The following is a 23,963-nucleotide window of genomic DNA, read 5'->3' as shown; positions in this document are numbered from 1 at the left end:
GAAAGTTGAATGTCATATCATGTTCACATATCATGAAATGTTACTCTTGTTTTTATTTTATTCCCCCATTTAAAAATGTAAAAATCCATTCTTAACTCATAGGCCCATACAAAAACAGGCCAAGGGCCATAGTTTGCTGACGCCTGCCATAGATTATTATTTCATTAAGTCTCTCTAGTCTTAGAACAAAGAAATCCAAAGCGTTCCCAGAGCAGTGAAGACTGGATCCTCTTTCAGTAATTCTGTGATGAGCTTTAAATGCTCTCACATTTCCTGTTGAAACCATGATGTATTTTGCCTCAAATTCTAATCTAAAAAAAAGTCAATGAAATGAGACTCTTACCCATCAGGATGGTTGTAGAAGCTCTGATCATCATTTCCTCCTCCAGTTTGCAGTGCTGATGTGGCTCCTGACGTACGTGGGCGCTCTCTTCAACGGGCTGACCCTGCTGCTCATGGGTAAGGGCAGACGAGTGTGTTAGCGTGTTGTCTTCCTTCACACACTGTGTGAGCAGAAAGCTGCCTGGGCTGTTAGCTCTTAGCTTGTTTTAATAGATTCCCAGGAACAAATGCCAGATAGCCCTGAGTGCAAACATTTCCCTGACCGTCATAGTTCAATTAAAGAGTATAATATATATTACACATTACTGATGAATTTCTTAGTTTAAAGTTGATTTTTTTTTCCTTCAACCACAACTGCTTTTATTTGGCTTCTGTTTACAATGATAGTTATGGACAGAAATTCATTTTCATCCCGGGAGAGCACAGTCCACCCTCATTCTGGGATTAATGACTTACTATCTGTAAAGTGCTCAGCATCCCTTCATTTTCCTTATGAAATGCCCTGCCATCTTCTAGCTAGAATGCTGGCTATTATAATATAAATAAAGCTATAATATCACATAATTATATAAAAATGTATCTATAAGCTTATTCTCACTCATAACTTTCAGAATTTTAATACTGTATTTGTTTTTCATCCCAGCTGTGGTTTCAATGTTTACGCTACCTGTAGTGTATGTTAAGCACCAGGTAAGTTCTATGTGATGTCAGACGTTCACGTTCAATTTTGACCTCGTGACCTTTAGACGTGCTCCTGATTTCCTTCTCTTTGTAGGCACAGATTGACCAATATCTGGGACTTGTGAGGACTCACATAAACGCTGTCGTGGCAAAGTAAGTTACATAGTGCAATTCATAAAAAGAGAGACGGTCTTAAGCCGGCATTTGAGTGGATTAGGTAGGGGTAATAAAAGGATAAAAAATAATAGGTTGGTTTATGATCATTCACTTATTTGAGTCATATATTCATGCACTTCCTAATTATATTATTTCAGAAAATAAGTATGAAGGTAAAAACTCTCAGTTAAACAAAACTTTCAGTAGTTTACTTCAGGTACCATGATGAGTGAGTTTTAGTGAATGAATGGTGTTAAGCTCTGTTTGGGGATGGGCTCATGTTCAAGAACAAGATGGGGTGGAGGAAAGAAGGAAGCTTGACTCAGAGAAGTAAAATTAATTTGTACAGTTTAATTGAAATAAAAACAAATTAACAAACATTTTCAATCTTTTAAATAATAAATATTGATTTCCTAAACTGTTGAAATTATTTTTAAAAATTAAAAAAAATCCTTAAAACTTTTGTTACATTTTAAATTACACCATTTTAACTCAACAAGTGTGTGTGTTTGTTTGCTTATTTAATTAACACCATTGCTTTTTAAACCTGAGTCTTAAATAGATTCTACTTTATGGCTACTTTGTGTATTAGGAGATAAGGATTCTAGTTGTAAGTATCTACAGCTATCATGGTCATTAAACTTAGTTTGCCTTAATTCTTAAATTAGTATTTTTAGATATGTCTCCATCTAAAATGATAGTTTTTATGTTGTCATTATTATTCAAAATCTTGTTTTAATCAAAAGCTGACCTAGGCTTCAACTACAAGTAAACGTCACAAAAGGACTAGACTTTGTCCACATGAACTCCCTCTAGTAATCTTAGAATCATGTGGCTGGACCTAGGTGATGGTCAGAATTAAAGTGAAGTATTTTAGACAAAGACGTATAAGACAAAACAGATAAGAAAAACAACCACTTTTATTTTTTTTTTTTTGGTGAGGAAGATCAGTGAGCCAACATCCATGCCAATCCTCCTCTTTATTTTGCTGAGGAAGACCGCCTCTGAGCCAACATCTATTGCCAATTCTCCTCCTTTCCCCCCCCCCCCCAAAGCCCCAGTGGATAGTTGCATGTCATAGTTACACATCCTTCTAGTTGCTGTATGTGGGACGCGGCCCCAGCATGGCTGGAGAAGCCGTGCGTGGGTGCGCGCCCGGGATCCGAACCCCGGGCCACCAGTAGCGGAGCATGAGCACTTAACCGCAAAGCCACGAGGCCGGCCCTGAAAAACAACCACTTTAAATTAAAGTTCCTCTGCTATTAGATTTGCATTTCATCAGTTACAGTTCTCTCCTGAAGGAGATAAAGATTTTGTTTTTTACTACGTGCTGTTTATATTCTTCCTCTTAAATTCATGGTGAATTTGGATCTGTATCAGATCTACAGCACATTTCAAAATGCCTGAAGTTATCAGCTTGGACCCAAATGCAACCAATACCTAATGAAAATCAACAAATTAAGGATAAATATTTATTGTTTTGTATTAAGAAATGGGAGCATGTTATAGTATGAAACTTGGTGGTGCCCAAACCTGGGGAACCCTGTTAAAAATACTAATCTCCGGATTCTTATAACAGACCTATAGAATTAGAATTTTAGGCTTGGGGACCTGGAATCTATTTTAATGAACTCCTCAGGTGACTTTTTGGCAGTTAGAACTGTGTTCAGGAACCACAGCAAAGAACACCAGAACAGGAGCTTGAAAACTGGAAGATAGAAGTTCTAGTCCTAAGTTGTCCACTGCTTAGTTTGGGAATCTAGAATAAATCACATCTATTAATTTTTTTATCTGGTTGATTGGTTGGTTGGTTTCAAAAGGAGATGTACCTGTTATGTCCTGGGTACTGCTTGTAACAGGCACAGGGGGTATAAATGTGGATGAGATGATCTGAGCCCTAGCAGAGCTCTCAGACCTATCCGTGCAGACAGAACTGTAGAGAAATAACTATCAGGCAATATAAGAAATACAGTAGAGTTCTATAAATATTAAGGTCAGAGAAATAAGGAAACAACTGTTCCTACCTGGAGGGGATAATGGAAAGCCACTAAAATGAGGACCCCATCTTAGTTCAGGTTGCTATAACGAAGTACCGTAGTACTTTCTTTGTACGTTTGTAAGTACAGGGTGACTTACAAACAACAGAAATTTATTTCTCACAGTTCTAGAGGCTAGAAGTCTGAGATCAGGGTGCCAGCATGGTCAAATTCTGGTGAGAGCTCTCTTTCAGGGTGCAGACTTCTCTCTGTGTCCTCACATGGTGGAAGTGGAAGGGAACTCTCTGGGGTCTCTTTTATAGGCCACTAATCCCATTCATGAAGGCTGCACCCTCATGACCTAATCACCTCCCAAAGGCCCCACCTCCTAATACCGATGCATTGTGGATTAGGTTTCAACATATGAGTTTGGGGGAGCCACAAACATTCCATCTATAGCAGCCCTGAAGGATGGGTAAACATTCATCAGGTGGATGATGAGGGGAAAGACATTGCAAGAAGGAGAAATAAGCAAACACAGAAGCATGAAAATGTAGGTCATGTTCGGGAAGCAATGAGTCAACCATTGTGTCTAAAGCTTAAATAAGTGGAAAGGTCAACTAGAAAGAGTCTAAGAAGAGAGGCTGAGGCTGAGGTCAAGTGTTGAATGCTCTAAAGAGTTATGACTCTGACCCAATGGGCAATGGGCAGCCCTTGATGGTTTTATGCAGGGAATTGATGCAATCAGACTTGTGTTTTGCACAGATTGCTCTGACAGTCTAGTGGGAGGAGAATTGGAGAGGAGAGTAGAGATGTGGTGATCAGCTAAGAGCCTGTCATAATTCAAACAGAAGTGATAAGGGTATAGTCCTGTTAAAATGGAGTGAAAGGAGATGGCACAGAACATACAATGTATGAACATATGTATGCAGTGTAGTTGTTGAATTAAAATTGGAACTCAAGGCTGTGAAAAGGAATTGAGAGAAAACATATTAACCATGAGGACAAATGTGGTTTCTGTAATTGAGCTTCATTCAGATTTGGCTCTGAGTTTCTTGGTAGCTAGAACAAAAAGAGAAACTAAGTTATACAGTTCTTATATCAGAAAGGAAGAAACAGCAGTTCTTCAAGAGAACCTGTTTGGCCTGACACTAAATTTTGAAGAAAATTTCTTGGTGGGATCTTAACTCTAAGTCTCCTTCAACTTCTGAAATTCTGACTCCATGTTAGAATAAATTCAGCAAAAGAACTCACATCATTTTAGAAAGACAGTTAAGAACATGATCTTTGGAATCAGACCAGTTTGAGTTCATTTCTGGCATTTTTAGCTATACGAGCTCATCATAAATGTTATTTGACTCTCTGAGCCTGTTTCCTTATCTGCACATTGGGAATGTTAATACTTACCTCATCAGGTTTAGAGATTAAATGAGTTAAATGAGTCTGTAAAGTACTTTTACTTGGATAAAGGAAGCACTCAATATATATCGGATATCATCATCATCTTCATCCTCTTTCTGCTTAGAGATGGGTTCAAGGGGGTGTGGAGGACAATCCTAGGCTGGGTCAGGAGACCTCAGTGCCACTCCCTCCTCCATACTGAGTGGAAGGATGACCCTGTCCAGTCATTTAACCTTTCTGTGTCTCAGTTTTCCACCTCTAAAATGGGGCTAATAACACCTACTAACCCTTCTTAGAGTTTTGAAAACAAGGGAAAAGTGTGTCAAATTTCAAAAGGTAAAATAAATATTGTAGGGGAAATTAAAGCTTTAAGTGAGAACATAATAAGAAAACTGCCTCAGGTGAATACAACTCGCCATGACTGGTGACATATATTCTATGATGACAAAATAGCCTGCGATTTTACCTGGAAGATCTCTTGGTGATCTTTGATAAATCTTGGAGAATGAAGAACATCCTGAAAACTGAAATTGGGCAGAACTGTCCTGACTGTCAAATGAGAAGAACAGATTCTAGAAATTACCTTTTGACTAATTGAATGCCTACTTTCAAGCAAAATTCTAGAATGAATTAGTAAAATTATAGGTAAATACTCATCATAGATTGTTCTATGATCACTAAACTGAGAGACCATATGGCCTGCTTTAGCCATTCTCATTCTAGTGGGTGACTCAACAAGTCTTCCTGGTGTCCTTGAGGAGAAAATGGAGATGTGTGGTCCAGATGATAACACAGTTGGCATAGTTCTAGAAGGTTGAGATAGTAGACCCTAGAAGGTTGAGTTATTCTATCAAATATCTGTCTGGGTTGGGTATAGTAATGTGACACAGGGCCCTGCCTTAGACTTCATTACTTTCAACCCCATCACCTCAGATGACTGTGTGAAGACAAATAAAATATACTCATCTGGGTTCTAGGTGACACACAGCTCGGAGCCAAAGCAAATTCAGAAGATGGCACGCTCGAGATTCAAAACGAATCAAGTGATCGGAGCAAACGAGAATGCTGAACTGAAATCAATAAAATGAAATTAGGGAAAGCAAAGCCCTATATTTAGATGTCTAGTTAGATGTTATTAATGGAAGTATAAAGTCTAAATCAAAAGATTTACTGAGTGCCAGGTCTATTCATCTCATTATCTGATATTTTCTCTCAAATGTCTCATAAACATTTCAGATTCAACATGGCCAAACAGATCTTGCCATTTCACCCCAGAATCTGTTTTCCCTTTGGTCATTGCCATCTCGCTAAATGGCATTATCATTCATCTGGATGCTCAGGCTCAAACCAAAGGATCTTCCTCAATTACTCTCCCTCTTTCCCTTGCCCACACATTCAATCCATCACCATAGCAGGCAGTCCTGTCAGCTCCATCTTTGAACTAGATGCCCAGACTGTTCATTTCTCTCCATTTCCACATCTACCACACAACTCAGGCCATTGCCATCTGGCACCTGGCCTGCTATAGGTTTCCCTCCCTCCGTGATGGCTCCCACCCCCATTGCCCCACTTTTTTTCACACAACCACCATATGATCTTCTTAAAACGTGAATCAGATCACTTCCCTGCCTAAAATTTGTCAGTGGCTTCCCCACACACAGAATAGAATCTAAATTCCTTACCAGCACCCACAAGTTTCAACACTATCTGGTCACTGCCTGCCCCTCAGACCTCCTCTCCCCACTCCTTAAGCACACTGGCCTCTACCCTCCTCACCTCCGAAACTTGTGCTCACTGTAGAGCCTCTGCACTCCCTGCTCCCTCTGCCTGAGACACTTCATGCCCAGATCTTAGCCTGGTGGCCCCTTCCCATCCTTTGATCTGTTTCTCAGATCAGTGATTTATAGTAGGCAGCACCCACCTGACCGCTGCCCGCTCACCGCCTATCAGACCACCTTATTTTACGGCATTTATCACCATTTGAACTCTTGTTAATTCTACTTGTTTATTTCTGGCTCCTCAGCCCCTACAAGAATGAGAGCTCCGTGAGAGCAGGCACCTTCTCTCTTCTGTTGATCCCTGAGCTCCAGCACCTGGAAGGGTGCTGGGCAGAGAGGAGGGTCTCAGCCAAAATCTGCATGATGAACTCATAGAGCTGTGATTTAACTAAATGCTCCCAGTGTAAACCTACCCTAACATAATTCTGCCATTATTCTCTGTGAGAATCACAGAATTTTAGGGGCCTTGGAGATATCTAGTCTAGACCCACATTTTAAAAATAAATGCTCTAGGACCAGGAAAGCTCATTAGCTGGCCTACGTCACACAGCTAATTAGTGGCAGAGCTGGGACTAGGACTCAGGTTTCTAATTCCACTTCTGGGTAGTTTGTGCTGAGGGTGACCTTAGGTTCTTTTACCTATAACCATCCTTGTTTATGCTCGTTGTCCTGGAGTGGTTAGTAATATCTCCCTCCTCCTCTTTCAGAAGTGTCCCAGACTGGGTCATAAATGGTCACCCTAACTATATCATAGCTTCTGTAATGCTGAAATAAATCGACATCTTTGTCTATCTAAAAAGTTGTAATTTAAGGAATATGGCCCTCTTGCGATATTCATTATCTAACTACACTTGATTCTTATTGCTGCATAGAAGTGTTTATAGACACTCGTACTTCACTATAACATCTTTTGGAATAGTAAGCTATTTAGTCACTGCTAATTAAAGCAACAACATACAATGAACTCATACAATGATTTCATGAATAACAGTTGTGATTTACTCCCTTTTGATATTATCTTTTTAGGATTCAGGCTAAAATCCCAGGCGCTAAAAGGCATGCTGAGTAGATCGGTATCCCCTGGGGCCTGGACACGAACAGGAATGTCTGCCGTGGTCACAGCGCTGTTCTTACAGGTTACTGCAAATCGATTCTTTCTGCCCCCAGTACCATAATCTTAAGACAAACTTTAAAACAGCTGTTTTTAGGCTGTTCCTGTACTCTTAGGATATTTGAGTCACTTGTGTCAAGCACTAAAGTATAGAGAAAAGTGTATTAGATGTGGTTTTTAATTTAGTGTTGCTAAAAAAACTGCATGATGGTGAGAGCCCAAGTTACCTTTTCTTCCTCGGTGTTCTTCTCCCCCTGCAATGCTTCTGTAGCTTCTAATGTTCCCTGAGGCTAGGCTTTCCTGCCCGGTGCACTGATGCAATAGTGGAAATCGCTTATATGTCTTGGGTTGCTGGTTGGATTAATCTTTAATAACAATATATAGAATTGTAGACCGATGTTTTAGTGTTTTTCCAACACACACAACGTAAAAATAAAAACAGTCGACCGTACTTATGGTAATCAGTTTTGTATAACTTAAAATAATTAAATAAACAAATAAACCCAAAACAAACACGCAGTACTTTTGTTGTGTGGGTCTGACGGGCTGATTTACATGTATGGTAACTAAAAAGTACCAGCATGTTAACTTTATTACAATTTGTATTACTTTCTCTGTAGTTCCTAATGGACTTAATTATGGACTCTGGATATTTGCACTTATGTACTTGATACTGAATGCATAAATAAATGTTACTAAGTGTAGAAACTTCTCCCTCTCTTCTCGTGGTCTTACCAGAAAATGCAAAAGTTCTAAGAGATTCTATCTCCTCAGGACTTGCTGCGAAGGCTGAGACCAAGCTTCACTTTACCCCTGTCCCCAGGGACACGTGGTCCAACCCCAACCCAGTATCTGGCTGCTTTGGGTTATTAATAGAATCACTGAAGAGCAGTAAAACTGGAAAACACTTTTCATGTACTCTGTGGAGTTGATGCAGATATTTTAAATAGTTTTTTAAAAATTTGGAAGTGATATAAATCCATCCCTAAACTTCCTATAATAATATGTAACACAACACTGGCATAAAACAATTATAATTGCTATAAACTCACTCTTTTGGTAGTTACTTATTGAGCACCTACTGTATGCCAAACACTGAGAATAGGGCTGTAAATGAGAGGGATGACAGTTCCTGCCTTCACCAAGCTAAGTCTTCTAACGATTGCTCGCCACTTTTTGCAAGAGTCCAATTGCATGTTATTTCACTGTGAAAGTCAAAAGTCAAAGATGATGCAGTAGAAGTGGATGAAAGTGGTAGCAGTGGGAGAAATAAAAGTGGGAGAAGAAAGGAATAGTTACTTACAAAAAGCTGCCTTTGACTAGTTTTGTACTTGGGTTCAATAAGCACTTAGGGACTTACCCTTCTGTGCAAAGTGGTGTGATGACCACACGGGCAACTGGACACCGGGCCAGCAGCCCAGATGGGGGGAGATGGGAGGTGGCTTTGTGAAAATGCTAACTAAATAAAAGGCAGCATGAAATAAGATCTGCGTTACAAAACTAGAGTAACAGAAAAGGATTCTCAGGGGAGGTGAATTTTGGGGCTGGGTCCTGATCTGGCTTTTTCCAGACAGAGAAGGTTCATCCCAGTATGAAGAAAAAACATGCACTAAGGTGCTAAGACATGGACGTGCATGGCATATGCAGAGAATGGTGAGTAATAAGGTGAATTGGGTTGTGAGGTGCTTGGGGTGAGAATGTAGCGCCAGGTAAGGCTGAAGTGGTGGGTCGAGCCCACACTAGGAAGAAATTTGAATGCTAAGGAGTTTGGGCTTTATTCTTGAGATCTCGGAGAGTCTCATAAACACACTGCAGGTGTGTGATGCTGAGATTAGAAGAATATAGGAGACAATTGTAACAAAACTAACAGCAAACAGGTGTCAAAAGACTAGGCCTCTACTAAAGCGGCTACAGCGAGAACAGAAAGGAGATAGTCCTCTGTCCCTGATCTTTTATATTAGCCAACATGCCCAGCGCCCACTGTGCACAGAGGAGCAGCTAAGAGAGATGACATGGAGGAAGATGGGATTGGAGTTGGCAATTGACTAGATGTAGGGTTTCAAGACCAAGGCCAACCCTGAGAGTTAGCACCTCCTTAAATTTTGCACCCCAGGCAGCTCTCGGGCCTCACCATAGCCCCAGCTCTGTCTAAGGCTAGCTGATTGGGAGAATGCAATACCAGTTTTCAGGACAGAAAGCCCAGAAGAGCTGGTATGGGGAAGGAAGGCAATAAGCTTAGTTTGGTGCCTGCTATTTTTTTATGGTAACTAGATACAGAAGAGTGTTTCTTTTTCATGTATGTTTTTCAGTCTCCAACCTTTGAGATAAAGTTTCTCCTAAATGGCTTTATTGTGTAGAATTAACTTTCCTCAATATCTGCATTTGCAGCATTTTCCTCCTTCCTATGGGCCCAGAATCCCTTTCATAAGCAGCTGCTCATTAGAAGGATTGAATGAGGAATTCCATTTGGTGGCAGTGGTGAAGAAAGTTTCCTGAGGAAACTCCAGCCTTACAAAATGCTAGGTATGAATTTTAACAAATGGAACATGGGGCATATAATATCCTACTTCTACAGGAAGCATCAGTCAAGATAATGTTCGAGATGATGGAATAATGTGAGGACCCGACAACCAGGTAAGAAAAGGACCAAGAACAGAGCCCCCAGGGACCCAGAGTGAGTGAGGTTGTTCTGAAAGCTGTTAAAAAAAAAGAAGATTCTTATAGCCTGTGGCTGAGTTAAGCATGCAGGGGCTGGGGTGAATAGATGAAGAAGCTGCTGTATGTTTTATGGATCATTTCAGGAATAAAGGAAGGAGGACAGTTCATATACCCTCTGCTTTTTCCCCACCTATATTAGCTTCCTAGGGCTGCCTTAACAAAGTCCCAAAAACTAGATGACTTAAAACAATAGTAATTTATTCTCTCATAGTTGTGGAGGCTAGAAGTCTGAAATCAAGGTGTGGGCAGGGCCAGGCTGTCTCTGGTAGCTCTAGGGCAGAATCCTTCCTTGCCTCTTCTAGCTTCTGGTGGTTGCCAGCAGTGCGTGGACTTCCTTGGCTGCATCCCGAGGTGCATCCCTCCAGTCACATGGCCATTTTCTCCCTGTGTGTCTTCACATTGTCTTCCCTCTGTGTCCAGATTTTACCTTTTTATAAAGACACTAGTCATGTTGGATTCGGGCCCACCCTAATGACTTCACTTAAACTTGATTGCCTCTGTAAAGACACTATTTCCTAATAAGGTCACATTCTGAGATACTACTGTTTGGAACCTGAATATATCTTTTGGGGGGGGACACAGTTCAACCCATAACACCATCCCAGGCCTCACACCAGTCCTGACTCCACTGTGAAGACTTTTCTTCCCATACAGAGCCACGACCTGTTTCTCCACTTGTTTCCCACTATAAGGAATTACTGCTGAGAAGCAGTGGGACAGCTCCTCCCTTAACCAAATGAACTTGTGAGTCACTGAATGCTGGGCCTTGCTTCACTGCTGTGGGGTTCCAGCAATCACCAAGTTGTCGTTGGATTGGGCAGCTCTGAGCACTTGGACTTTAGCACTCTTCTGAGTGTAGAGAAGCAGGTGGGGACATAGAGGAGCCACCACTGGTGTTGTGGTGTTAGCCAATGTGGTAGTGGTTTCTGGGGAATAAACAAGCTCTGCTGATCAGACAAAAGGGACATTTGCTTCAGACTCCAGTCTGCTTCTCTAGTGCTTTATATTGGCACCATACTCAAGCTTCTTAATATGATTTTTTTCTTTTTAATTTTTTTTTAGTTCAGTACATTCAATATTACAGAATTAGTTTGGCTGTCCACATTTTCTTTGATGGGTAAATTGAAATGAATTCTTTTGTATCCTGGGTCACAGTTGCCTTTTAAAAGAATTCTGCTGGAATTAGCTCTCTCTGATTGCTTCCTAATATGCTAAAGGAAGTTTTTCAAGTAGAAGTGAAAGGACACTAAACAGCAACACAAGAGTATAGAGTAGTAAACTCATTGGTAAAGCAGACTTTAAGTCAAAAACTGTCTCTGGAGACAAAGAAGGTCGTTACATAATGATAAATGGGTCAATTCATTACAGAAAGATATAGCAATTGTAAATATAAATGCACCCAACATTACAGCACCTAAGTATATAAAATAAACATTGGCATATCTGAAAGAAGAAATTGACAATACAATAACAATAGGCAATACAGCAATACAATAATAGTAGGAGAATTCAATACCTTACATTCAATAATGGATAGAACGTCTAAGCAAAAAGATCAATAAAGAAACAATGGACTTGAACAACACTATAGACCAAGTGGACCTAAAGACATATAAAGAATTTTTTACCCAACAGCAGAAGAATACACATTTTTCTCAAGTGCACATAGAACATTCTCCCCAATAGATCACATGTTGGGTCGCAAAACAAGTCTTAACAAATTTAGGAAGATAGAAATTATACCATGTATCTTTTCTGTCCACAATGGAATGAAACTAGAAATGAATAAAAGCAAGAAAATGGGAAAATACAAAAATCCATGGAAACTAGATAATACATTCTTGAACAACCACTGGGTCAAAGGGGAAATCAAAAGGGAATTTAAAAAATACCTTGAGACAAATGAAAACAAAAACACAAACTGCTAAAACTTATGGAATGCAGCAAAAGCAGAACTAAGGGAAGCTTACAGTGATAAATGCCTACATTAAAAAAGAAGAAAGAGGGGCTGGCCCCGTGGCATAGTGGTTAAGTCCGTCGTGCTCCACCTTGGTGGCCAGGTTCGCAGGTTCAGATCCCAGGCATAGACCTAAACCACTCGTCAAGCCATGCTGTGGCAGCAACCCACATACAAAATAGAGGAAGGCTGGCACAGATGTTAGCTCAGGGCTAATCTTCCAAAAGCAAAAAAAGAGGAAGATTGGCAACAGATGTTAGCTCAGAGCAATCTTCCTCACCAAAAAAAAAAAAAGATGAAAGATCTCAAATAAACAACTTAACTTTATACCTCAATGAACTAGAAAAGAAAAGAAGAACAAACTAAACTTGAAGTTAGCAGAAGGAAGGAAATGATAAAGATCAGGGCAGAAATAAATCAAACAGATAATATAAAACCAGTAAAAAAAATCAACAAACCTGAGTTGGTTTTTTGAAAAAATAAACAAAATTGACAAACCCTTAGCTAGACTAAGAAAAAAGACAGAAGACTCAAATAAAATCAGAAATGAAAGAGGAGACATTACAATAGATGCTTCAGAAATAAAAAGGATCATAGGGGACTATTATGAATAATTACATGCAAACAAATTGGACAGCCTAGAAGAAATGGATAAATTCCTAGAAACATACAACCTACCAAGACTAAATCAGGGGCCGGCCCTGTGGTGTAGTGGTTAAGTGTGCATGCTCCGCTGCTGGAGGCCTGGGTTCAGATCCTGGGCGTGCACCGATCCACCATTTGTCAAGCCATGCTGTGGCAGCGTCCCATATAAAGTGGAGGAAGATGGGCATGGATGTTAGCCCAGGCCCAGTCTTCCTCAGCAAAAAAAGAGGAGGATTGGCATGGATGTTAGCTCAGGGCTGATCTTCCTCACACACACACAAAAAAGACTACATTAAGAAGAAATAGAAAGCATGAACAGACCAATAACAAATAAGGAGATTGAGGAAGTAATCAAAAACATCCCAACAAAGAAAAGCCCAAGACCAGATTGCTTCACAGCTGAATTCTACCAAACATTCAAACAAGAATGAATATCAATCCTTCTTAAACTCTTTCAAAAAATAGAAGTAGAGGGAACACTTCCAAACTGATTTTATGAGGCCAGGATTACCCTGATACCACAGCCAGACAGAGACACCACAAGAGAACAAAACTATAGGCCAATATTTCTGATGAATATAAATGCAAAAATCCTCAATAAAATACTAGCAAACTGAATTCAACAACATCATCAAAAGGATTATACACCATGACCAAGTGGGATTTATCCCTGGGATGCAAGTTTGGTTTAACATACACAAATCAATCAATGTGAGACACCATATTAACAGAATGAAAGATAAAGTCACATGATCCTCTCAGATGCAGAAAAAGCATTTGACAAAGATCAACATCCATTCATGATAAAAACTCTCAACAAAACGCGGTATGAAAGGAAATTTCCTCAACATAATAAAGGCCATTTATGAAAAGCCCACAGCTAACACCATAGTCAATGGGGGAACAACTGAAAGCTTTTCCTCTAAAATCTTATACAAGACAAGGATGCCTACTCTCACCACTTCTATTCAACGTAATACTGGAAGTACTAGCAGGAGCAATCAGACAAGAAAAAGAAATGTAAAGCATCCAAATCAGAAAGGAAGAAGTAAAATTATCTCTGTTTGCAGATGACATGATCCTATTTTTAGAAAACCCTAAAGACTCCACACACACACACACACAAACCTGTTAGAACTAATAAACCAATACAGTAAAGTTGCAGGATACAAAATCAACATACAAAAATCAGTTGCATTTCTTTACACCAACACTGATTGATCCAAAAAGGAAATCAAGAAAACAATCCCATTTACAATAGCATCAAAAGGAATAAAATACCTAGGAACAGATTTAACCAAGAGAGTAAAAGATCTGTACACTGAAAACTACAAGACGTTGATGAAAGAAATTGAAGAAGACAAATAAATGGAAAGATATTTGGTGTTCATGGATTGGAAGAATTAATGTTGTTAAAATGTCCATACTACCCAAAGTGATATACAGATTCAATGCAATCCCTATCAAAATTCCAGTGGCGTTGTTCACAGAAACAGAAACAGCAATTCTAAAATCTGTATGGAACCATGAAAGACTCTGAATAGTCAAAGCAATCTTGAGAAAGAAGAACAGAGTGTGAGGCATCACACTTACTGATTTCAAATTATATTACAAAGCTATAGTAATCAAACGGTATGGTACTGGCATAAAAACAGACATATAGACCAGACTAGAGAACCCAGAAATAAACCCAAGCATATATGATCAAGTAATTTTTGATAAGGGCACCAAGAATACACAGAGGGGAAAGAATGTCTCTTCAATAAATGATGCTGGGAAAACTGGATATCTACATGCAAAAGAAGGAAACTGAACCCTTATCTTATACCATATACAAAAATCAACTCAACATGGGTTAAAAACTTAAACATAAGACCTGAAACTGTAAAAATCCTAGAAGAAAACATAGGGAAAAACTCCTTGACATTGGCCTTGGCAATGACTTTGTGAATATAACACCAAAAGCTCAGGCAACAAAAGCAAAAATAAATAAGTGGGACTACATCAAACTAAAAAGCTTCTGCATAGCAAAGGAAACCATCAACAAAATGAAAAGGCAACCTATGAATTGGGAGAAAATATCTGGAAACCATATATCAGCTAAGAGGTTAATATCCAAAATATATATGGAACTCATACAACTCAATAGCAAAAAACAAACAACACAATTTAAAAAATGGGCAAAGTTCCTGAAAAGACATTTGTTTCCAAATAAGACATACAGATGGCCAACATATGTGTGAAAGGTGCTCAACATCACTAACCATCAGGGAAATGCAAATCAAACCACAATGAGCTATCACCTCACACCTGTTAGCATGGCTATCATCAAAAAAATAAAAGGTAAGTATTGGTGAGGATGTGGAGAGAAGGAAACCCTTGTACATTGTTGGTGGGAACGTAAATTGGTTTAGCCACTGTGAAAACGGTTTGGAAGTTCCTAAAAAATCTAAAACTAGAACTACTGTATAATCTGGCATTCCCTCTTCTGGGTATATACCCAAAGGAAATGAAATCAGTACCTCAGGAAGAAATCTGCAGGGCCGGCCCGGTGTCGTAGTGGTTAAGTTCACATGCTCTGCTTCAGCGGCCCGGGGTTCAGAGGCCCGGATCCCAGGTGCAGACCTACACACCACTCATCAAGCCGTGCTGTGGCAGCATCCCATATACAAAATAGAGGAAGACTGGCACAGATATTAGCTCAGGGCCAATCTTCCTCAAGCAAAAAGAGGAAGATTGGCAACAGATGTTAGCTCAGGGCCAATCTTCCTCACAAAAAAAGAAAAAACTGCACTCCCATGGTCATTGAAGCATTATTATTAATAGCCAACATATGAAAACAACCTAAGTGTCCATCATGGATGAATGGATAAAGAAATTGTGATATATATAATGAACTGTGATATGTGTGTGTGTGTGTGTGTGTGTGTGTATATATATATAAATTCAGCCTTAAAAAAAAGAAGGAGATTCTACCATTTGCAACAACATGGATGAACCTGGAAGACTTCATGCTAAGTGAAATAAGCCAGACACAGAAAGAAACAGCATGACCTCCCTTATATATGAAAGCTACACAAGTCAAATACATAGAAGCAGAGAGGAGAACAGTGGTTACCAGGGGCAGGGAGGTGGGGGAAATGGGGAGATGTTGGTCAAAGGGTACCAACTTGCAGTTATATAGGATGACTAAGTCTAATGTACAGCATGATGACTACAGTTAATGATACTATATCGAATACCAGAAATTTGCTCAGAAAGTACATTTCAGATGCTCTCATCCCCCCTCCCCAGATGGTAACTATGTGAGGAGATATGTTAATTAGCTGGACTGTAGTAATCATTTCACTATGTATATGTATATCAAATCATCACTTGTATACCTTAATATATGCAATTTTTATGTAAAAAAATAAATAGAATTGTTCTAATTTCCTTCTGACATTGTTATTTTAATTGTTTATTGTTTTTCAATAACAAGAGTAATATATGTGAATTGCAGAAAATTTAGATGATACAGATTCTACTACTCAAAGAAAATCACCATTAACATTTTGCTATATTTCCTTACAGTTTTATTTTCTAGGCATTTAAAAATCATTAAACTCTCTGTGGTTCCCTTCTTACTCAAAATAATGTTGCATTACATTTTCTAATTAACCAAACTGGATATTTTTAAAGTATCAATACTTTTAAATATCGGGGAAACATTTTAAGAATTAAGTTCTTTCTTATATTGTAAAGATTACTGCCCATACTTGAATTACACTCTGCTAATTGCCTCTCATGTTTTTATCTGACCAGTCCTCTTGTTTATAACCAAAGTTTAAGAAAATAAAAATATTAATGTTTGTGCTATGGATATATCTAAAGTCCTACTTTCATTTTATTGGCAATACTACAGTTTAACTTAGCATGTAATTTGAAGGGTTTTTAAAGTCAAAACTTTTCTCTCAGATCATACATGGACAGATCTCTTAGTCCTTACCTATAGTATTTCATTTTATCTTCAAAATGGGTCTATAGAAGGAGATATTATAATCCCAATTTTACATATAAATAAATTGACTATTAGTTCAAATATTACCTAGATCAGTCTTAAAGCCAGGGGTTTGGGTTTGTTATTCAGTCAGATCTCATCTCCAAGTTGCAAGTTGATTGAGAAATAGACCAAGGAACCAATTGGAAGATCAGGCGGTCAGTTCTGCTACTGATGAAGCCAGAGTAAGGCTTCCTACGCCTCCTTCCCACCTGGCACTGAAGGGCGATGCCACCGTGCCCCTGCACTGGGCAGAGCTCACAACACAAAGAAGCAGAGCGGAGGTGAGTCTGGGGGCAGGCCAGGCTGACAGGAGAGGGGCCCAAGCCTTCTCAGTTCCCTCTCCAATATCACTGGAACCAGAGAAAGCAGGGTTGTGTGCAGAGGGCCTTCTGACAGGCCTGGGGCTCTCAGAGAAGGAGGCTGCCAGCCCTCCAAGACTGTCAGGGAGAAAGCCCAGGTAGTAAAGGACCTTTTTGCTGTTCTTTTAACTATCACAGAAAATTATTTCAGGCTCTATATTCAAAAGGTTACTTTGAAAATTAAAAATTACGTTTCACTAAGTTTGGTGAGGTTCCCCCCCCCCCCACACACACACCAGGGCACACTCATCATAAACTTCTAGTTTATCTGTATTTTCTTTCTGATACTCACATATTAATGGTTCAGTACAAAATAGCAACCTCAGCATGTCGACTCTTGTAAGGACAAATTGCCCAGCGCGTATGATGCATCTAGTCTGAGACAACCACACGTTTAAATCGGCAGTATTGTAATTTTTTCGCATGGCACTCATCAAAATACCCAGAAACTCTAGTACTCACTGTGTTCAATGAATGTGTTTAAAGTGCTCTCAAATTACAAGGGAATTTACCACACTATAATCTCTTAGTGGCGAATTGATCCTGTCTCCCTTTTTGCTCAATAGAATGGGTAGCTCATCATAGAACATAGAGCTCACGTCTTGTCTTTGCTTCCGCTAAGTGGGAGAGAACGCTCAGATGTTTGCTACCACAAAATATATTCCCAACAGAATAAATGGAGCTTTTTCAGGGACTCGAATATATTCGGTTAGGTTATCTGCATGAATCCATTTAGGTGCCCAATTTACAGTAGAATCTTTAACCTCCATTGGGAAGAATAGTGCTAAAACAAGAGCCTGGCCTTTCTCCTGAACTTTATAGCGTTTCTCACTAGGTAAAGTGCATTTACTTTTTTTCCTTTTTACAAAAATTTATCGTTTTTAATTTTGTTCTGTAATTCCTAAATTGGTTATTATATTAGTCGACTGGATAAATATGTCAAATTACTATATAATTTACCTACTTGATTTATTAGTCAATAGCTTATTTTAAGGCTATTAAAATGAAACCTTTTAGCAATAATATAGCATCATTGAGCCAGAAACTGTGGTGAGTGCTTTACAAACATTATTTCTAATCCTCAGAATTTCTAAATCCTACGTGATTAATATTTTTATTGCCCAAATGAGGAAGCTGAAACTAAAGATGTTTAAATAACTGGTGCAAGTTTACACAGCTAGTAAGTGATAAACAAGCCCTTGGGTCCCTGTGTGTCTGATTTGGAAGCCTAGGCTCTTCCCACTGCCCCACACTGCCTTCCCGGTGTTTCGCTGCCCTCTCCCTACAGTCTTTAGCTCAGGAGCAGTGGTGCCTCAGCAAGACCATTTGATTGCTAGTAGAGAAGCCCACTAAAGCATATTAACCACAAATGGGTGTTTATTGGAAGAGCAAAAGGGGGTCCAAGGGCTTAGCTACAGGGTGTTTGTTTTTCCAAACACCCCTTTTGCTGCTCTAACCTTTGCGGTTAAAGACGGGAGTGCTCAAATGCAGGCATGACCTAACCACTCCGCCGGGAATTGAGGCAGGAAAGAAAATGCACATATCTTAACGGGCTCTACACCATGGCTTAATTGTACATACACACTCATCCTGAACCAGACACACATCCACACGGCAACAGGAAAAGAAATCATGACAGTCGGAGCCATGGTGACAATTCATTCTCCAACTGGAAGCTCATTCATCTGGCAGAGTGAGAAGCCGGAGTTCTCATTAACTGAAATCAAGGTTAAATAAGAGTTACCATTGTAAAAATAATCATTAACTAAATAATCATCTGGTGTAATAAATTTCACTTAGAACCAAACTTTAACTGTGTACAATTTAAACTGGTGGTTCAAAATTTCTGTCAGGGTCCTGTAACAGTAATAATCAGTAAGACCATTATGAAAATCAGTTCTTGCTGGACCAGCCTAGATATAAAAGTGGTATGAGAGACCCTGAGGAAGTTGCCTTTTTCCTCCAGTATTTTTCGTTTTCTGATAAAGCTGGAACTGCAGAAGATTTTGAGCTCTATATTTTTAAAAATTCTGAATACATGAATCTTTCCTATTATCCATTTCAACAATATCTTACGCATCTGTTTTGTGCAAATTGCTGTGCTAGGTGCCATAGGAGATTCAATGAGGAGCAGAATGCTATCCTTGTAAGGAGTTCATAGTGCAGAGAGAACGACAACATTTATGCAGCGGCTTATTTTGTTCCAGGCATTGTTATAAATACTCTACATTAGTTTATTTAATTCTCATGACTGCCCTACAATAAAGGCCCCCTTTCACGGAGGAGAAAATTGAGGCATAAAGTTTACAAAAGTATTCAGTAATAAGACTATTACACAGAAAACTGTAAGACCACTCAGCCTATGATAACTACCATCCATGAGAAGTTTGGACAAAGTGCTTTGGGGGCTCTGAGATTATTGGGATCAAGAAAGAATTTATGGATGAGACAGCTTTTGAGATGAGCTGACAACACAAGTGTGATTTCAATAGGCGGAGACACCAACTGCAATACGGACTTTGATCTTGAACAGGCTGAATTTGATGTGCTGGCAGCACAGCCAGATGAGAATGTTTAGTCTACCAGATTAGTGCTTAGAGGAGAGATTGGGCAGGAGACACAACCTGAGAATTATTTGTGCAGATTCAACTCTATTAGAGGGAAGAGTTTAGAGAGCGTAAAGAGAAGATCAAGGATGGAGCCCAGGCAGAATACCTCCTTTTAGCAAACGGGAGGAAGACGACAAGGGAGCCAGAGAAGAAGGAATAGCCAGGGAGAGAAAAGTCGAATGGTATCTTGGAACCAATTAGCAGGTGGGTTTCTAAAAAAGGAGGGGGGCGGGGGGGGCCCAGGGGGGCTGAGCATGGTGCAAATTCTGCAGGAAAGGGGATGTGTGGGAAGGGGACTTGAAAAACGGACACTAGAGGGGGAGGAGGAGGCAATTTAGAATTCAGGGTGAAGGGGTGCATTATAGCCAAGATGTCCACTACTCTTTTAAGAAGTTTGGTAATGAAGGGAAGCAGAGAAGTAAGGTGGCAGAAGGGTTTAGGAAAGGCATGGATTTAATAAGAGAAACTGGGCATGAGGTCTGAGGAACAGGTGGAAGACACAGGTGAGGAAGGTCCTTGAGAGGGGCAAGGAATAGGACTGAGAGCTGCAATGACTTACTTGCATTTTTATTTTCCAAATGAGCTCTGGAAATTCTCAACTGCATCCATTTATAGAAGGAATCGTCAGCCAGTGTTATCTGATGTTTTCTAAATTTTTTAAAGACAAAAAAAGAGGGAAGACAGATTTTTCAATGAAATGGAGAGTTTACCTACTCCAGTGATCTTTACTGAATCGTCTTCAGATGAATCATCATATCTGAAACACTTTTTAAAAATAAAAATTAAATGAATTAAAATAAGAAAAAATAAGGAAAATAAAAATGCTGCTACTCAAACATCGTGAGTGCTGGAAACGTCTATAAACATGCTAAGTGAGCATGAACAACCATCATTTCTAAAGGATGCCACCCAAAACATCGATGACTTAATAATGAAAAAGACATTCTTGCTAAATATGGCATGAGTTGTTTCATGCCCACTTTAATTTCTGATTACTCTGCAGATGCTCCGTTGAAAAAGCTCCTAATGCCTGTAACTGATAATGATATCCTATCCTACTATAAAATGTTACCTTAGGTGGAAATAAACTGAATTACCAAGCAGCTGCCAGCAGGGAGCAGCGTAATATGTTCTCCATCAACATATTCACAGCAGCATTGCCTGCAGCATAAAATCCAAACTCCTTAGCTTGGAATTCAAGGCCCCTTACAGTGAAATCACAACCGAAATGTCTGTCTGGGCTCCTGCTTTTCCTCTCCACGCACCCCATGCTCATGGGCCACACCTCCATGGCTCTGCTGACATCCTGTAGAGTCCAGAGCGCCCTTCATCACAGCCCCAACTGCCTGCCCTGGTCGCATAGCCACACAGCAGAGGACAGTGCCCCACACCTGGAGTCAGAAGGCCTGCTCTGCCATTGTCCAACTCTAAGGGCTTGGGCCAAGGTTATCTCCAAGGTCACTGAATCTCTCACCTTGGTGTGATCTTCTGAAAAATAAGATGATCATAATAATCACCCGGAGAGTTATGATAAAGACTAAGTCATAGAAGCGGTTACAAAATGTATATTTTGTAAAACCACAAAATGCCTTGCAGGTGTGAGCAGCAGTTATGGTACCCCACTTCACCATGCAGGGAATTACACCCATGCCCCCAAACCTGCCTTCTTCCCCCACTTTCAAGGCTGTTTTCTTGAAAACAGGGGCCAAGTCTCATCCACGTGTTTAGTCAAGCACTGATGAGAGTATTTGGTATGTAATAAAGCCCAGTATATGCTGACTGGATTGATCAGAGAAAGTGAACTTTTAGGGAAAAGAAAACTGCCCAAAATGGGGAGGGCTCCAGGGAAGGAGGATCCCATGAGAGCAGACAGCTGGCATCTCCAGACTCCTACCTCTTCCCTCTCCCCTTCCTCCTCTTCTTCCTCTTTCCTCTTTTTGCCGTCTCTCTCTCTCATCTTTTTCCCCTTCACTAAGAGAGTAACAAGGGAAGGCTGGATCCTCACAGCCCAGGTCTCTCCTCCTTAGCGAGGCCTTCCCTGGCGCCACCTGCAGGTCTCTTTTGTATGTGCTTGGTGCCTAGCACAAAGCCCAGCACACAGGAAGCACACAACAAACGCATGAACCCATGAGTCTGGTGCTGACACACGTGTGGCCATGCCGTCCTGGAGTCCTGGCAGACTTCTTTCCTTCTGTGCCGAGATTCAGCCTCCGAACCCTCCCTCACTGAGCACTCCAGGCCGTCAGCCACCCAGCAGAAATGACGTGGAAATAAAAAGTTTCCCACCTCTGGGATAGTGACTGTTGATTTAATTACAGTAATTTTCATGAAGGGTTGAATGATCAAGATGTTTAAGGAAGGCCAGGATGTCAGAAAGGACATTAGCATTTGTATTTCAGAAGGAATGCTTTCCAGTTTCCATTTAATAGAAGGAAAAGATGAGAAATAGCGCGTGCTCTGTGGTAAGCACATTGTTAATCTGCTTAATCTTTCTAATCCTAGAATGTAAAATCCCATTTAACAGATGAAGAATGGTGACTAGCCAGTTAACTACCTAAGCCAAACTAAAACCACGAGCAAATGATGCAACCAGTATTTGACCCAAATCTGTTAGGCCCAAGAAATTGCTGATGACGGATAAAAACAAGTAGTCAAGAGAGAAAGTTGAGAAGGCCTCTTAATCAGGTGTTATTACAAACACCAACATGGCCTGCCATTCCTCGGAGGTGCCTTGCTTTCCTTGTTTGGCATAATTCCATCAGAGGCATTAATCCATGTTTGTGGCTCTATCAATCAGGAATCACCTCGGGGACACACTCTTCCTGCCATTTTACCACAAATGACTGTGTGATGGGGTCACTGCAGCTGAGAATGGCAGCCTGACCATGAGACAGGCACTTTAGAAGCTGCGAGAAACCCAGGGGGGAGGGAATCTTTGTCTAATGTATAGCCATCTTGCAGACCTGGGCATAAAGCCAACGTGAAGGTGGAAATGGGGGCGATCCTACTAGTACACAATGGGGAAGGACTGAGACTCTCTTCTTTTTTCCTGTGAGGAAGATCAGCCCTGAGCTAACATCCATGCCAATCCTCCTCTTTTTGCTGAGGAAGACTGGCCCTGGGCTAAGGTGCCCACCTTCCTCCACTTTATGTGGGACGTCGCCACAGCATGGCCTGACAAGCGGTGCGTGGGTGCGAGCCGGGATCCGGACCCCGGCCACTAGCAGCGGAGCACGCGCACTAAACCGCTGCGCCACGCCACGGGGTGGGCCCCAAGACACTCTTTCTATCCAATGCTAGGAGCTTCATTGGGCCTCATTTGCAAAGTGGGAAATAATACCTACCTCAAAAGAGTGTTATGAGGGTTAAATGGGTTACTGTAGGTAAAGTATTTAGAACAGTGCCTGGACCATAGTAAGCATTCAAAGAATGATAGCTGTTGTTATTAATGTCACTCTGATTTCAGTTTTGCCATCTGTAAAGAAAAATTAAGAAGGAGAGGATTAAATCATCTTTGCTGCTCTCTAACCAGCCAGAGGAAAGGGGAACTAGCAGTTACACTCCATCTGAGCCTGACGTTGGGCTGAATTTTGGAGATGCAGAGAAAAATAAATAATATCCCTGCCTTCAAAGAGCTCACAGTTTGATGGGAAGACAGAGGAAAATCAGTGATTCGGTGATAGAATAGATACAGGGAAAATTCTAGAAGAGTACAGAGACGGGTTTCGTAGCATAGTGGAAAGATTTACACAGACTCCACTTTTAAATCCAAAACTGTCCTCTTGTAACCCTGGGCAGTTCACTTAGTCATCCCTGCCTCAGTTCCGTTGTCTGTAAAACTACAGATTATGAAAGAAGCTAACTCGCAAAGCCATTGTGAAGATTAAGGGGCTCTGTACATGAAGCGCCTCCTGTAGCGCCTGGCACAGAGCCGCGTTCAAAAGCGGTCATTACTATGATTGCAATGGTCCACGAGGAAGGTACAAGGCCTGAACTAAAAAAAATGGAAATAGAAGCAGGAAAGGACGGCTAAAGAGCTACTCATCCTTCCGGGATCGCTTAATTATTGTGATAAAGTGAGAGAACGGGGGGAGGCACCCACCCCAAGTGCGGCCACTAACTGGCGCTCGCGGCGTCGGCGTCCTCGTCGCCCGTGGCAACCGGCGGGCCTTGGCTCTGGCCTGGTAG

At 40.5% G+C, this 23,963-nt stretch overlaps 1 protein-coding gene and 1 long non-coding RNA gene across 4 annotated transcripts in view; one reads left to right on the top strand and one right to left on the bottom strand.

Annotated features, from left to right (window-relative positions):
- Positions 1 to 8,139, top strand: part of RTN1 (reticulon 1) — a 226,972-nt gene extending 218,833 nt beyond the window's left edge. For both annotated transcript variants that reach the window (XM_058567039.1, XM_058567040.1), the window contains 4 exons: positions 390 to 459; positions 986 to 1,032; positions 1,118 to 1,176; positions 7,361 to 8,139. In XM_058567039.1, the coding sequence (XP_058423022.1) occupies positions 390 to 459; positions 986 to 1,032; positions 1,118 to 1,176; positions 7,361 to 7,403 (219 nt within the window). In that variant the 3' untranslated portion in view covers positions 7,404 to 8,139. The remainder of the gene's footprint in view (positions 1 to 389; positions 460 to 985; positions 1,033 to 1,117; positions 1,177 to 7,360) is intronic.
- A 2,232-nt stretch (positions 8,140 to 10,371) lies between these two features.
- On the bottom strand, positions 10,372 to 23,936 carry LOC131421250 (uncharacterized). Of its 2 annotated transcripts, none has more exons than XR_009223779.1 (3): positions 23,878 to 23,936; positions 20,335 to 20,423; positions 10,372 to 10,590 (listed from the first exon to the last, which is right to left on the bottom strand). It is a non-coding gene; the product is annotated as an uncharacterized LOC131421250 (long non-coding RNA). The 2 variants fall into 2 exon arrangements; XR_009223778.1 differs by lacking the exon at positions 10,372 to 10,590 and adding an exon at positions 18,537 to 18,883.
- Between the last annotated feature and the right edge of the window lie 27 nt (positions 23,937 to 23,963).

The sequence above is a fragment of the Diceros bicornis genome, chromosome 24, assembly GCF_020826845.1.
Source record: "Diceros bicornis minor isolate mBicDic1 chromosome 24, mDicBic1.mat.cur, whole genome shotgun sequence".
Classification (NCBI taxonomy): domain Eukaryota; kingdom Metazoa; phylum Chordata; class Mammalia; order Perissodactyla; family Rhinocerotidae; genus Diceros; species Diceros bicornis.
The sequence above is the reverse complement of the archived record's forward strand: the minus strand, read 5'-3'. Positions and strand labels throughout refer to the sequence as shown.